Consider the following 16,631-nt stretch of genomic DNA (forward strand, 5'->3'; position numbering starts at 1 on the left):
TAAACATGCTATGTATCATTTCCAAATGGAAAAACCAAGCATTTAAAATGAAAACAGTAAAGCAAAAATTTGATAATCCTGGTCTATTGCATAAACTGAAGTTGGTAACAGTCAAGTTCATACAACAGTGAGGAAAGCCAGTTTTCAGTTCCCGCACTTTTCACTCCTGGCATGTGTAATGCAACATGTGTAATGCAACAGCATCTCTTTAAGTTAAACATTCTTATGTGTTGGGAAATGTGGGTAAAAGCCATGTAAATATCTCAGTCCAGCAAGTTTTCATCTGACATGTCTTAGGACACAGTTCAAATGAAAACACCTCTTGTCAAAGGTACGAATAAGACAGCTGCCTAGAGCCATACCTTGTCAAGAAAGGTGGGGCGGTCCACGGAAGACTCTTTGGAGATTGGTGGGCGGCAGCTGAGGGGTCTGGTGACCACTCCATTGTAGTCGGTCATTCCCAGTCCACGTTTGTCCATGTCCACCTTCTTTTCCAGCAGAGCGCCTGGGGCACAACATACAGAGCAACACTCAAAACTGATGTGCGTAAGATAGGTGGCAGCTACGGCCTCAGAGAGGTGCCCAACAGCCCCTAGCAAGGAGCAGGGGCATCAGAAGCCTGCGTTGCTCCCTGCCCCAGGCCTGCCTGTATGTCTACAAGTGGGCCGTGCTGGGCTGCTCCTCTCCACTCTAGCCATACTGCCCTCTGCCATGCCCCAGGCAACTTGGCCATCTTCTCTGGGGTGAACCTGCTCCCCAGGTTTCCAAGCATTTGTTTCCTTTTGTCAAGCAACTGTTATCAAGGCCTTCCTAGTGATGTGACTTGAAATAGCAGCTCTCTAAAAACAAAAAACAGAAACAACAGCTCTGGTCCTCACAGTCAGTGCTTCCCACATGCTGAGCTCCTGGAACAGCGCCTGTTCTGCAGGAGCTTTGGGCCTAGTGTCCTGTGTTCAAGTCACTTTCACGTCACAGGTCTGAGCCCCTGGACTGATGGCTTCCACTCACCTTGCTCTCCCTGCCAGCAGTGTGAACCACTCACTCTGGCACTTCTACATGAGTGTACTGTCTATTCCTGTTAGTCATGGCTTCTGTACCATTAGAATGTGTCCTCCAATCATCCATTATAACGTGTTCGTGATCACTTGTGGGCACATGCAGTTTGGTAGAAACCTTAATTTTTCCTGACAAGTGTCCAATTCAGGTCAAATACAATCGTACTCTGCCTCCATGGACCTCACATTGGGAGGGGTCTTCGTGGTCTGTTTGCTGCTATCGTCTTAAGAGCTTTGTGGGTTTTGTTGATTTGGAGTTTAAAATGGTTCCCAATGTAGTGTGTGTGATATTCCTAATGCAAGAAAGCCAAGCTGTGCCTTGCAGAGAAACTGTGTGTGCAGGTGGTTCTCCAGGTGTGAACTGTGGTACTGTGGGTAGTGAGTTCAAAGTGAACAAACTGTAACAGAGAACACCCAGAGGAGGACTTTACTGCTGTGCTGTGAGGCTGCTCCGGAAGTGCTGGGACAGAGCTGTGAAAAGTAGGGAGAAGTAGCCAGGCTTGTGGGCTTCTGGGAAAACAGATTCAGAAAGCAGAGTAAGGCAGGTGAAATGGCTCCTAGGAAAGGCACTGTGTGAGCTTGGCAACCTGAGTTCCATTCCTGGAGTCTAAGCAGAAGTAGAAGAACTGATTCCATAAGGTTGTTGTCCGACCTCCACATATATGCTGTGGCACATGTGCCCCCACACATATCATGGGGGCATGAAACAATTATTATTATGGCGATGATAATAAAAATAATAAACAGTGGCCGGGCGTGGTGGCGCATGCCTGTAGTCCCAGCACTCGGGAGGCAGAGGCAGGTGGATTTCTGTGAGTTCAAGGCCAGCCTGGTCTACATAGTGAGTTCCAGGACAGCTGGGGCTACAGGGAGACCCTGTCTCACATTTAAAGAAATATGGCATATGATAATATTTGTGAGAAATACATCTAAATACAGTGTTCTGAAATAGAAACACACAAAGAACAAGGATAGGAGTGAGCTTGTGGGCACGTCCCCGGTTCCCCTGGATGCTGGGATAGATACCTGCTAAGGCAGAGGCTTTAGAGAACGCAACTGCCAAGGATATTGAGAATGGGCTGTATTTTACAAAAAGCTGACACACGGGCAATGACTTCTAGGAAGCTCAAGAACTAAGCACTATCCCTGACAGGTGGGCTCACCTCTTAGCAATGTGAGGCCAGTACCTCTCCCCAGACTCTCACTCCTACTTCCTTTCAAGGCAGATGGACAATCCTGTTAGCTGTACCGGACTGGGAAATGTCTGGATTAGCAAAGCACAATGCTGGGTGTCCATGGATATGTCCAGAGACAGATCATGAGGCTCTAAGATGAGGAATGGATCAGCTCCTTGATGGATTCAGGACAGCATTTATCAGGACATGGTAAAGGGGTAGGGCCTCCTTGGAGGAGGTAGGTCACTAGGGTGTTGTGTCCTTGGGCCTATGCTTTCCCCTGGTCCCTTCCTGTATTTCCCACTCTTCTTCCTGTGTGTTAGGAAATGAAGAAGTTGACTGCCACATGCTCCTCCTACCATGAGGTTCTGCCCAAGTGTACAAGGCCCAGAGACCGAGGACAACCTCTTGGGACTGTTGGCTAACGGAAATAATTCCTCCCTTGAACATGTTTTCCCAGGTATTTTGTCACAGCAGTAAGAAAAGCTAGTGAATGCAAACATAAGCCATTTATCTGTTAACATATTAGGAAAAAAGGAGAGAGCAAACATGCTTCAAACACGACTCTGGCCATCTGTCCACAGACCCCCATGTGACGAGTGTGTGTTCTGCTCTTGCTCCCTCCCTGGAGGCTGGCTTGTCTGCCCACCTTGACTTCAACCACTAACCTAGGACTACGAGCAAACTCTACTCCAAAGCAAAACTTCCTATGAGGCCCCTGGGAACAGATGCCCGTCACTTACTCATGGCCTGGTCAAGGTTCATGCTGTTGCTCTTCAAGGCCTCTTCAGCTGGCTCTCTCTGTGGAGCAAAGCAGAGTTCTCCTTAGCAGTGCACACTGACAAACCGAGAGGCCTGCAAACAGCTGTCACTACCAACTTAGAGAAATGGCTACTAGTATTAGTTTTTGGAACTGGAAATATTTTACCCCAATGTTGAAGCCAGAGACAGATATTATTATTTACATTGCAAATAATAATAAAAAAAACCTCGTAACTAAAAATTATTAGACAAATTCTAGACTCAAGAATTTGTATTTAACATCTCATACAAAAAATGTGGGGTTCTAAGAAACTTGGCAAGCACTTCAGCAGCAATTCAGTAGGGATGCTGGTGTGTCAGGGCAGGAGCGCAGTGGACTCTGACACGCAGGCCCCATCCTGGCTGTCTCTCTCGGTGCCAGTAACTACGCAACAACATTTTCTGTCATGAACTCCAGGCTCCATTATACAAACTTTTGCCCAAGAAATAAAAAAAAGCAAGCAGATTCACTGTGGAAACTATTCTTTCATCAGAGCAATCTCTAAAAATCCAAGCTGCTTTTTGGAGGCTGAGAGATGGCTCTGTAGTTAAGAAGAACACACACTATTCTGGTAGAGACCATTCTGTTCCCAGCACCCAAGTTGGGTGACTCACAACCACCAGTAACTCCAGCTCTGAAGGATCCAGTGCTCTCCCCTCTGGCCTCCAGAGGCATTGCATTCACATGCACAAACCCACACTCACACTCAGAAATACACATAACGAAAAAAACTCTTAAAAAACAAAAAGAATATCAAAGTTCCTGGGGGTAGGGAGCTGGTGTGTTGTGATGACCAGGACAGCACTTTCGGGCTCCTGCAGAAAGGCATTCTGGACCCATTCTTTAAGGCACATCCACAGTGACTGAGCGGCAAATGCTTACCTGGATAAGGATTTGGAAGAATACTTGTGAAGGGCCTATGCGTGAAAATGGGGGATAGATAGCCTGTGCTCTCTGGACTGCTGTCACCTGATTTAAGGAACTGGGAAGACTGTGGGGCTTTTTCAGGGATACTTGGGATCTAACTTCTGTGTGTGCACCAACTCAGGAATGAAACAGGTTTGCTTAGGGCACCTTGAGGAACCTTCATGCCACGTTTCCTCCTGGATCTTTCTAGTACATAAACCAATAAAGCTCATTTTTAATGATAAAGCACAAGAAAACATGAAAAGCCTATGGGGATAAAGCAGACAGTCTCTATTCTAGAAAAAGCTCTTATGTTATTATTTATCTATCTATCTATTTAGTTATTGAGACAGAGTTCACTGTTTAGCTCTGGTTGAGCTAAGACTCGCTATACAGACCACAGGCTGGCCTTGAACTGACAAAGATTCACCGGCCTCTGCCTCTGGACTGCTGGGATCAAAGGCATGCACCACTACGCCAGCTCTCATGGAAACTGAGTAATTCTCTCCTGTTGTTATGGCTAACCCAAACAGGGAGAGCTAAACAGGCCATGACCTCATCCCTCAGACTATCTTTCTACCTCATCCCACACAACAAACTTGTTAGGGAACACCTAGGGCTGTCCACTTCAGGAAAAGGGGAGGCAGGAATACCAAGATGGCAGTTACCGGGAAGCCCATGTCTGTGAGTTGTTTGATCAGCCGGCTCATGATCCAGGCTTCATCCTGCTTGCCAGGAGTCTTCATGCCCTGGACAAACAGTAGGTTAAGGGGGAGGACATGAGTTAGATGAGCCCGAATTCAGGGTGACTGCAGTCACAGAATTCTGTGCATGAACACTGAACTGTGATGTGTTCCGTGGAGCACCTGACAGCGTCTTGGGGTTAGCACTGTGGGAAACCGCAGGATGCTTTTGCAGACTGCTGAGCGTACATCATTCATGGATTAAAAAGCGGGGAAAATTAATTTGGTTCATCACAAATTGATGAAATATGAAAGGGCGGCCTCTGAGTTCAGCGCTGCGTGTTTGCTTGAAACGACATGGTTCCTGCCCTCATACACACTTTTATTCTCTACAATGACAAAACACAGAGGGCTTGCACCAGCAAACGAAAGGGCAGCACAGTAAGGAAGAACAAACCCGCTGATCTTATTAACTACACACTCACTTCTGGCCCTGGGGTGGGAACAAAGGAGTAAGGAAAATGTTGGGAGATGAGGGGGAGGGAAGAAAGGCCGACCACTGAAGAAAAAGGCAGCCCAGGGGCAGGGGCTCAAGGGCTCCGTGAGATCCAGGAACACAGTACAGAGCGGTATCCAAGTATCCTCTACAAAAAACAAGCATCAAAACCCCCAGACCCAAACCCAAACCCCCACTTTCTCAGCAAGAATCCGAGCACGGTTTCTCCTGCCTCCCTCTTCACTCCTTCCCGCCCTCCTCCTAACCGTCCCTTTTCTTTTTCTTCCTTCCCTACCTCCCTTCTTTGTGAGACAGGATCTCTCACAGCCCAGGTTAGTGTTGAACTTGCTATGTAGGCTAGGCTAAGCCGTCTCCCTCCACCTTCCAAGGGCTGGGATTACAGGTGTGTACCACCACACCTAGTTCTCACCATGCTCTGAAGAGCACAATACGTGAAGGTGCAGGCGTTCTGTCCCCTGGGAGGAGGCTAACCCGAGAGTATGCTGCCAGGGCCACGTTATATTATTGTACTTCATCAATTTGCTATTTTTGCTCCCATGGCAACTGGCTTCTTAGTCCCACTATATAGAGTCTGCCTCTCTATGTCTGCAATCATGTCTATTCCTTATGAGCAGACAGCTTGATTAAAGTTTGTGGGTTCTGCCTGCTGCTTACTGAATGTCTTTTTTTTTTTTTTTTAATTTTTTGGCATTTTTGAGACAGAGGCTCCCTGTAGCCCCAGCTGCCCTGGAACTCACTATGTAGACCAGGCTGGCCTTGAACTCACAGAGATCCGTCTGCCTTTGCTTCCTACGTGCTGGATTAAAGGCATGTGCCACCAAGCCCAGCCTTTATTTTTCCTATTTCATTTTGATATTGGCCTAAAATTGGTCTTGGTGGGCAGTTGGCTGCCTATTTCAGGACTACTAATGGCCTACTTTAGAAGTTTTTAGGCTTTTTGGTCTTGGACCTGCATTACACTTGTAAAGATTAAGGTTCTTAACGAGTGTTTGTAATGTAAGATATATCAATATTCATTACATTTGGCCAGGGTATAGCTCAGTGGCAGAGTACTTGCCTAGCATGTGCAAGTCTTTGAGTTTAATACTCAGCACTTGGAAAAAAAAAAGTTTTCTTAACTGGGCAAGGTGGTGCCCAGTGAACCTGAAACACTCAGGAAGGAGGATTCCAAGTTTGAAGTTTGAGGTCAGTCTAGGCTACATGGTGAGAACATGTCTCAAAAATTTACTGTTTATGAAGTTAAATTTGAGACATTTAAAACATTTTATTAGAAATATTAATATAAAATCCATTACATGTTAATATAAATAACATTTTTTCTTTTTTTAAAAAATATTTTATTTATTATTTTTATTTCATGTGTATGAGTGTACTTCCTGCATGTGTGTAGTGTACCGCCATGTGGGTGCTGGGAATCGAACCTGGGTCCTCTGTAAGAGCAGTCAGTGCTCTTAATCGCTGAGCCATCTCTCTAGCCCTTCTTTTCTCTTTTTAAAGCAGGGTCTCATGTATTCCAAGCTAGGCTTATACTCTGTGTAGCCATAGATAACTTTGAATTCTCGATTCTTCTACCCCTACCTCTCAAGTGCTAGGATTATAGATATGTGCCACTATATGCAGTTTATGGAGTATCAGGGATGGATCTAGGTTTTCATGCATGTCAGGCAAGCTATCTACCAACCAAGCCATAGTCCCAGCATAAATGACATTGAAAAAAAATACATTAAAAAATTTATGAGTGTTTTGCCTGCACGTATGTCTGCACATTACGTTCATGCAGTGTCTGCAGAGGCCAGAAGAGGGCATCAAATCTCCTAGAACTGGAGTTATGAACCACTATAGCTGCTAGGTGAGTGCTGGAAACTGAACCCATATCCTCTGCAAGAGAGGCAAGTGTTTTTAACCATTGAGCCATTTCTCCAGGCCATAAATGACAATTTATGAGAAGTTCAGCATCATGTGTCTTTTTTGGGGGTCTTTTTGAGGCAGGGTCTCTCTGTAGCTCCAGCTGTCCTGGAACTTGCTATGTAGACCAGGCTGGCCTTGAACTCACAGATTCACCTGCCTCTGCCTCCTGAGTCCTGGGATCAAAGGCGTGCGCCAACACACGCGGCCATTATCTTTTTTTTTCAGTCTCTGTAGCACTTGGCTTAAACAGTGGTTGGACTCTTATGTGTTTCTGCATACACCTGAGTGATGGCAGTGTGTTTGGAGAGTGCCTCCTGCTTCGGTTTGGATTTCAGGAGTTCCCCAAAGGCCCATATGTTTAAGACTGTTGCCAGGACAGCACTGTTGGGACACTATGAGTCCTTTAACAGGCAGGACCTAGAAGGGCTTTGGGCCCTCAGAGGCAGTAATAGGACCTAGTCCGTCCCCTCCTTCTCCTTTACCTCCAGCCATGAGGTGGGCAGTCTTACTGGCCTGTGACTCTGTCATGATGTGCTGCTTTTCCACAGGCCCAGCTGACCAACCACGGACAACCTCTGTCACAAAATAAACCTTTCCTTTCTGCAAGCTGATTGATCTCAGGCATTTGTTACAGTGATGGAGAGCTGACTACATAGTACCCTGCCCGAAGAAAAGAACCTGATGGAAAAGAAAGTCTCATACTGTAGCCCTGGCTGGCCTGGAACTTGCTGTATCGATCAGGATGGTCTCGAACTCACAGAGACCTGCCTGCCTCTGCCTCCTGAATGCTGGGATTAAAGTGTTGTACCATCAAACTCAGCTGATCTACAGAAGGGACAAGAGTCCCAAGACCGCCCAGAGAACTAGGTCTATCCTTGCATCATTCACTGGATTTGCCACCACACAGAGAACAAGGCTGAGGTTCACTGGCCTCCAGGCCTCCCCTGCAGGGTCTACCTTCTGAAGTCCTTTTTTGGAGGTGTTGCCCCAGGAGCTGCAGGATGAGCTGCTTTCTTGGGAGGCAGCATTATTCCACATGTCCCCATCTTCATCCTCCCACTGGCTGGTGCCCAGGTTCATTCCGTCCCCACCGCTGCCCCAACCTTCTTGCATAGATTTGGAAGCTGAAAAGAGAGCAGATAGGAGCTTGTCACTCAGGTCCTGAGAAGCATAGTTAAAATGCAACAGGGAGTAGGGAAAACCGGTATCATGGAATCTACCTTTTCTCTAGAGGCAGGTATAGAATATGTGTATGTGTAATGTTTTCCCTCTCAAAATCAGCAACTTGCAGTCTGAGCTCTTCCAAATCTCCGTAAACAACATCATTCTGAAACACACACCATTGTACAGACAAATCCTGAATGGCTATGGGGGAGGGTGGCAATCTTTTCACAGCATGAGAATGCCACTCAAATGTGGAGTTTTGAAAATGTCACCGTCTCCCTGTGGATCTTAGTTCCAACCTGAGCTAACCTATCGGCATTGCTCCACATGGGCCAGTGCTCTCGACATGGTAACAGGTGGGAACCAGTGGGGATCATGTGGTGTGCAGCAGGTCTCCAAGATGCCAAGCTGTTTGAGTTCCTGATAAGCTCTCAAGAGACACCAATAGACTCGAGACAGACACAGGCAGAGGGAGCTCAAATTGCCCATCAAATTTTCAAGATGTTATTTTTTTCTCCTTTAAAAAAAAATATAAAGTGTTGTCTGGTGTCAAAGTTAACCCAAATTTTTACCTGGAGAACTAGAAAGCTGAAGTCTAGGTGGAAGTGAGTCACTTAAGATGATTAACTGATGGTGCTGACAGACAGACATGGGACAGGACAGAGGACAAATGCTAAAAGTAACATACTGCTTCAAAACAGCACATAGACATAAACGACAGAAAGTAGGAGGAATGGAAAGTATATTTCTAGAGGAACGGAAAGTGTATTTCTAGAGGAACGGAAAGTGTATTTCTAGAGAAACGGAATGTGTATTTGTAGAGGAATGGAATGTGTATTTGTAGAGGAATGGAATGCATATTTCTAGCAGAGCACTGAATATATGGGGCAGACCATCTACTTTTAGCAAAGCAATAAAATATAAAATCAAGAAAGCTGCCTTTTGCCAGGCATGGTGGATCTCTGAGATCAAGGCTAGCCTGGTCTAACACAGTGAGTTCCAGACCAACTGAGAAAAAAGTTGCCTTTTAAGATTTAGCATATACATACAATGACAACCAAAAGAAAATAGGCCACTTCTGTAGCCATGGCAACAGTTATTTTCATGGCTTTTGTCTATCTGTGGTCTTTTCTGGTACTTGGGATGGAACCCAAGGCTTTGGGCATCCAAGGCAAACACTCTGCCCCAATGGGGTAATTTTCTCTTTTTAGCATGCCTGCATTGTGACTGATCCAACAGATGAAGTCACCGTAGAGTTTTCTACATGTAGTACCCTGTTTGTGCTCAAAGGTGCCAGCTGGAGCATTCTGAATGTTTGAATTCGGGATGTCAACCTACTGGATTCAAGCACATATGCTTAATTGCCTCACTTTGATTCTTGTGTGTTGGGGGTGTGCAAATGTGTGTTGATGCCAGAGGTGGACATCAGATGTTTTCTTTCATTGTATGTCAGCAGATTTTTTTTGGGGGGGTCTTTTTGAGACAGGGTCTCCCTGTAGCCCCAGCTGGCCTGGAACTTGCTATGTAGACCAGGCCGGCTTCTGCCACCCAAGAGCTGGGATTAAACGTGTGCAGCACTATGCACGCCCATCAGCAGATTTTTTTTGAGGCATGTCTCATCAAAGCTAGAGCTCACTGACTCAGCTAGGCTGGCTGCCTAATGAGCTCCTCTACTCCCCATGGATGCAGCCTGGGTTACAGCAGTGTGCCACCTCCCTCAGCTCCTATGTGGGTACTGGGAATTTGAACTCAGGTCCCCCACGTTTGCACAGCAGGCACTTTACCAACTGAGTCATCTCTCAGGTATCCCTCTTCCCCTTTAAAGTCTCATTGTACAGCCCTAGGTTGGCTTTGATCAGGAAACTCTTACCTAACCTTCCCTAGTACTGGGATTATGGGTGTGTCCCACGTGCCTGGGCCACTATGCCCAGCTTGACTGCTTTGATTCTTGCTTTTACTTTTGTTTGTTGAGACAAGGTCTCATGTAGCCCAGGTTGGCCTGTAACTATTTAGCCAAGGATGACCTTGAATTCCTCATCCTCCTGCCTCTACCTCCATGTGTGGGGATTACTTGAATATGTCACCATACCCAGCTTACTGTACGTATATATGTACTGTTTTTTTGGTGGTGGTGGGGGGTGCTTTTTGAGACAGGGTCTCATTACATAGTGCTGCCTGGCTTGGATCTCGCTATGCAGTCCAGGCTGGCTTTGAACTTATGTGGCAATACTTCTGCCTCTGTCCCCGAATGCTGGGATTAGCGACATGAGTCAACTATTGTATCTATCTGTTTTTTTGAGACAGGGTCTCCCTGTAGTTCCAGCTGGCCTGGAACTTGGTATGTAGACCAGGATGGCCTCCATCTCACAGAGATCTGCCTGCCTCTGGGATTAAAGGCAGTATACCACCAAGCTTAAAAGTTTAATTTTTAAAATTCAGTAAGGGCTGGAGCTCTGTGGTAGAATGTGTATTTAGCATGTATAAGGCCTTGGGCTTAAAAAAGACAAAAAAAAAATTAAGTGAAAAATTTAAAAAGTGAAAAAGCTTTGAAAAAAGGTATGCTCTAAAATTCACTGAAAATGTATCCCTTTAAATAGAATACTCTAACCTGTGTGTGTGTGCGTGTTCGTATGGAGACCAAAGGAAGACAGCAGGCATCCTCCTCTGTCACTCTACTTTATTCCCTTAAGACAGGGTCTCTCACTGAATGTGAAACTTGCCATTTTGACCGGGCTGGGTGGCCAGCAAGCTCCCAGGATCGAACTCTGCCCCTTCCCACTATGCTGGGGTTAAAAGCACACACAGTCATGCCTGACTTTTTATGTGGGTGTGCTGGGGATTTGAACTCAGGTCTTCATACTTGCACAGGAAGTGCTCTTACCCACTGAACCATGTCCCAGTACAGTGAATCATTTCTAAATTGCCAGGTCTGGGCATGCAGAGGGCTTAGCTTACCTGGTTTGCACAGGGCTGGGGCAGCCGCAGGAGGGCCGGCTCTTCCAAATGGCACTGTTGGCTCAGCAGGGTGATCCCATCCACTGCCACTGCTGGGAGGCTTCCCCCACGCTGCTGTGCCATTGTCAACCAGGGTAGAAGGGGAAGATGGCTCTCCCCACGAGTTCTCAGCCTTTGAGTGAACACTGGGCATTTCTCCCCAGCCGGATGAAACTGGAAAGGGTGCCCAGGGAGAAAGGGGAGAATGTAAGTGAAATAGGGAAAAAGTCAAACTGCGATTTGACTTTCTAAATCGACTCACATGCTCATCCTCCTGTGCCTGCCAACAGGAGCTCCTGCCACTGCTGACAGTTACAAGGCAGCCCTCAAAGGTGCAGTTTCAGAGAGACATGCCAGCTCAGGGAAAGAACCAAGGAGAAAGGGCAAGACTTGGCACAAAGGAGAAATCACATGGTGTACAGGACACAGTCGAGGCTATTCTAAGTTAGTCTCCACATGCATACTAGTTTCAATTGTGACATCTGTTAATCTGCTTACTAAAGATAGTTTGGAATCAGTTTTGATACTCGACTCTAATAAAATGTATAATACTGATTAATGACAAAAGACATGCAACTATGAATCATTTTAAATTATAACCTGTATGCTAAGCAACAGATTATGTAAACTGCCAACAATAGCTCGCAAGCTGTTCCCAATCAGTTACTGCCGGCAAGTGCTACCTGTAGTATTACCTGTAATTACACAGAAAACAGCAATATATACTGGGGAAAGTAGTTTTACAACTGACCACAGTAACCAGTTACTTTTTATAGCAAGCCTGGTTCCTGTTCAAAGCAGTTAGAAAAGTCTACAAAATACACAGTTTTAAAATATTTATTTTTATTTTATGTGTATGAGTGTATCGCCAGAATGTGTGTAAGTACACCCGTGTTGTGCAATGCCCATGGAGGACAGAAGAGGGTGTTGGATCGGAAGTGGAGTTACTGATGGTTGTTAGCCACCATGTGGATGTTGGAAACTACTCCTGTGGTCCTCTGCAAGAGCAATCAGTGCTCTTAACCACTGAGTTATCTGTCCAGCGCCCCCCCCGCCCAATATTTTTAAGTTATTTTTATTTTATGTGAGTGCCTGTATGTATGTTTGTGGACCACATGCATGCCTGGTTGCCTATGGAGACCAGAAATGGGCATCAGATCCCCTGGAACTGGAGTTAAAAAGCAGCAGTTGTCAGGCACGGTGGCTCATGCCTTTCTTTAATCCCAGCAACAAAAAATAAAAACAACAAAAAAATCAAACAAAAGAGAAAAAAAAAAAAAAAAAAAACCCAACCAACCAATCCCTCTCAAACTTTCAAATTCTATTTTTCCCCCACAAAAACATTTTTTCCCCTTTTTTTGGTATGTGTGTGCACGTGTGTGATGTCTGCGCATTGATGCACGAGTGTGGCTCACCTGTGTGTATGTGTAGGGAGGCCAGGTGTTGATGTTGGGTGTCTTCATTTATAGCTCTTGACCTTCCAGTGAGGAAGACAGGCTTCCTCACTGGCCCTGGAGTTCACTGACTTGCTAGACTAGCTAGGCAGTAAGCCCCAAGGATCCGCCCCCATCACTGGAGTTATAGATGTGCATAGATGCAGGCTGCTTTTATACGGGTACTGACAATCCAAACTCAGGAACCTTCTGCATTTGCAGCAAGTTGTTAGCCAGTTCCTGCCAAAACACTTCTGTGCTGTGGGGGTCTAGAATCCTTATTTCTTTTCATTGTCTTCAACTAAAGAGATGCAATATGGGGAATATTAAAATAATAAACACTGGGCTGGAGAGATGGCTCAGCAGTTAAGATCACTGAATGCTCTTGCAGAGGACCCCGGTGCACCCCCATACATGCAGGAATACACTCGTACACATAAAATAAATAAATAAATAACAAACACTAAGATGTGCTCTCATGCACTTTTGAAATGTTCTTTTTCTTCTGGTGCTTCGAACTAAATGCTAGGCACACACTCTACCATTTAGTTGCAACCCCAGTTCCAGAAAACGCTTTTTTTAAAAAATTATTTTATGTGTATGCGTGTATTGCCTGCGTGTAGGCACGTGCACCCATGTCGTGCAATGCCCATCGAGGACACAAGAGGCTGTCGGATCCCCTGGAACTGGAGCTATGGACAGTTGTTGGCTGCCATGTGGGTGCTGGGATTAGAACCTGGGTCTTCTGCGGGAACAGCCAGTGTTCTTAATCACTGAGCCATCTCTCCAGCCCCGAGAAAACATTCTTGATCCTTCTACCAGACAGAACGTGCCCAAATGGTACACACCAGGATGCCAGCAAAGAGCCACACAAAGAGGTCAGAACATCAGGATCCACTTGGCCACAGTCAAGTCAGGAGATGTCCTGTGCTTTCTGTGAAAGCGGAATCAGTACTAGCCTGTTCTGGGGCCACAACTTATAAAGTTTGTAAGTGGGACAGGAGGCCCTTTTTGGGGAATGTTTATGAAGTGGCCAATCACAGTTAAGCAACAGAAAGAGAAATGTCTCAAAATTCAACTGATTAGGCTTGAATATGTGAATGTTTGCTGTGTGGGGCATTTTTCAGACACTGACTCCCCCCGACCCCAAAACAAAGTCTCACTCTGTAGCCTAGGCTAGCCTAGCACTATGCAGTCCAAGCTAGCCTCAAACTTGTGTCCATCCTTCTGCCTCAGCTTCCCAGGTGATAGGATGACAAGTTAGTCATGATTTTACTCTTACTGGAATCCAGGATGCTGTACTATATTTCCAACCATGTTAACCATTATTTTCAACTGATGGCCTTAAGTGGGAACCTGTATATGTGGTTTACAGGCTTTCATTAATAGGCACCCTTCTATAAGAAGCACAGATCACTGCTGTTCAAAACTATTGCATTGTTGCTTAAAATGGAACCTGGCTGGTGAGTCACAACGTGACCACATCAGAACTGTCAGGGCATCTGCTGATTCACTCTATCTGCAGGTGACTAGGTTTGGAGATCAGTCTTACACTAAAGAAGAGTAAAGATGCTTCCTAGCGCAGGATCTCTAAGCAAGGACACTGCTCTCTACCTGGGCAGAAGCTTGCCTGGTTTAGCTTAATTACACACACACACACACACACACACACACACACACACACACACACACACACCCCTTTTTTTGTGACAGGCTCTTACTATGTAGCCTTAGATGGCCTAGAACTTGCTATGTCAACCAGGCTGGCCTTCAACTCACAAAGAGATCCAATTGGCTCTGCTTCCTGAGTGCTGGGATTAAAGGCGTGTGCCACCACACCCAGCCTCGCCCATTTTAAGCTTGGCAAGTAGGAGACATGCCCCTTGGGTGATAAACACAGGATTTCTGTCTTTACAGTACTTATAAACACCTATACTAGAAAACTGAGCTTTGGAGCAAATGCCATTGCCCAAATGCAAAGTCCAGTTTGCCTCTACTTCCAGCCTTTTCCAACCTGCATGAGCCAATCACAGCAATCCTGGCAAGCAACTATAAACCTGTTGTAGGTAATGAGGGGGAACCCAAAGAACCCAAGGAATAAGGAACAGGAGGACAAGGGATGCACGAATACTCTGGAATAAGTGCCACATGAGTAATCTTTCCTAGCACTTCAAGACCATGCAGAACTAATCCTTGTTTTCCACTCAGGGTTGGAAGACCGCTAAGATTCCATGAGCCCCTGTGGCACTGGCTGGCGTGGATCAGGTATATGCTGCCTTTGTGCTTGCCTCTCCCCAACACCAAGTCCTTTCCAAATAAGCACTGCATTTTGGTCAAAATAGAGTGCTCAGGGAAGAAATGAACAGCCTGTAGTGTGTCATGCCTGTTGTCTTAACATTTGAGAGGCTGAGAGGCAGGAGGTTCAAGACCAGCCTGGGCTACAGAGAGGTACTCAAAAAACCAACAAAATACCCCTCCACCTAAAAACTAAAATACCCAGCCCCTGGAGGCTTTCTTTTAGTCAGGGACCAAGGTCTAAAGGTTAGAACCCTTCTCACCCAACAGTAATATTAATAGTCACTGTGTGCCTGCAAGCTGATTAACTGCCCCAGAACACTTCTTTCTAAGTGTACTGATGATCAAGTGCCAGGTATCTTTTCGGACTTGGTTTAACCCCTTAGAAACATAAAATGCTGTGTTTACTCTTTCTTGTCCTCCAATTCTCACTAGAGGTTAAAATTATTGGTCTGGTTCCAAGACAGCATAAAAGTTTGAGGTTCTGCCAGCCTGTGTCAGAATAAGCAATCACGTGATGTCACCAGGAGGAAGTACAATGCAGTGCAGTGGCTGTACCTTGGCATCTCTCATAGGTATGGCCTTGTGCGCCCTCCTCAAGCAATATAGAGTCTGATAAAAAGACAGGGACCCAGACATCTCTGAAGGCTGTTATGGTTCTTCTAACTCCAGAGTAGGGTTGAGCTAGGTCCAAACACCCAATAATTTAAGCTACACTGCATTTCCCAGTAGGATAATGAGTTTTCCTTAGACTCCCAGAAAATTAGTAACAATGTAAGAATAGGACAAAAAAATCATCTTATATCATTTACTCCTATAAAACTAAACACATTCAGGGCTGGAGAGATGGCTCAGCGGTTAAGAACACTTGTTGTCCTTGCAGAGGACCCGGGTTCAAATCCCAGAACCCATATGGCAGCTAACAACTGTCCATAACTCCAGTCCCAGGGGATCTGACAGCCTCTTCTGTCCTCCACGGGCATTGCATGACACGGGTGCACTTACCTACATGCAGGCAACACACGTATACGCATAAAATAAAAATAATAAAATATTAAAAAAAACTGAACACACTCAAATTATGTTAATGGAGAAGGCATATTTTGTAAGATAGGAGAGATTAGTATCTTTACTGGTAATGACTAACAATTTAAAAAGCAACTTAAAAATCCAAACTCTGACATAAATGGAAATTATAGAAACCTAGTATAGGTCAACAGCAAAACTACAGAAGATCTACAAAGTACCAAGTTCATCAACAGCAAAAATGCGTCAGGCACTCGAATTTTGTGCGGAATGAGGATTTCAGTAGATTCGTGAAAACCTGTCTCACCACTGGCTGGCACAGCTTGGGAGCTGCTGTGACTGTCAGTCACCACTGCCCTGCATAGATGACACACCTGCATGCTGCTACTGCTGTGACAGGAACTGGTGTGAAACCCTGTTACTTCACCAACCAAACCTGCAAAGATGTAGGCTTTCATGACTTCAACTTTGAGTCATGACTTTTGCTTCCATTGTCACAGATGGCTTGCTTCTCGTGCAACACTTCAACATCACAGGGGTGTGAGGCAGGGAGGACACAGTCAATGCTGCCACTTTGTCTCCCATTGTAGAAAGCAACTGATAGAGTAAGACAGCCTTGTAAGTGACCTACGACCTGCTGAACAACACAGCAAACTCGGCAGGTTCTACATAC

General features: G+C 45.6%; 1 protein-coding gene across 3 annotated transcripts in view; it reads right to left on the minus strand.

Moving 5' to 3' along the window:
- Positions 1-16,631, minus strand: part of Tnrc6c (trinucleotide repeat containing adaptor 6C) — an 82,848-nt gene that overhangs the window by 24,975 nt on the left and 41,242 nt on the right. For all 3 annotated transcript variants that reach the window (XM_017801947.2, XM_029553533.1, XM_029553532.1), the window contains 5 exons: positions 11,166-11,378; positions 8,004-8,170; positions 4,607-4,687; positions 2,974-3,031; positions 363-505 (listed from right to left, as the gene is read on the minus strand). In XM_017801947.2, the coding sequence (XP_017657436.2) occupies positions 363-505; positions 2,974-3,031; positions 4,607-4,687; positions 8,004-8,170; positions 11,166-11,378 (662 nt within the window). The remainder of the gene's footprint in view (positions 1-362; positions 506-2,973; positions 3,032-4,606; positions 4,688-8,003; positions 8,171-11,165; positions 11,379-16,631) is intronic.

Source organism: Nannospalax galili, unplaced genomic scaffold (assembly GCF_000622305.1).
Source record: "Nannospalax galili isolate Female #2095 unplaced genomic scaffold, S.galili_v1.0 scaffold1684, whole genome shotgun sequence".
NCBI lineage: Eukaryota > Metazoa > Chordata > Mammalia > Rodentia > Spalacidae > Nannospalax > Nannospalax galili.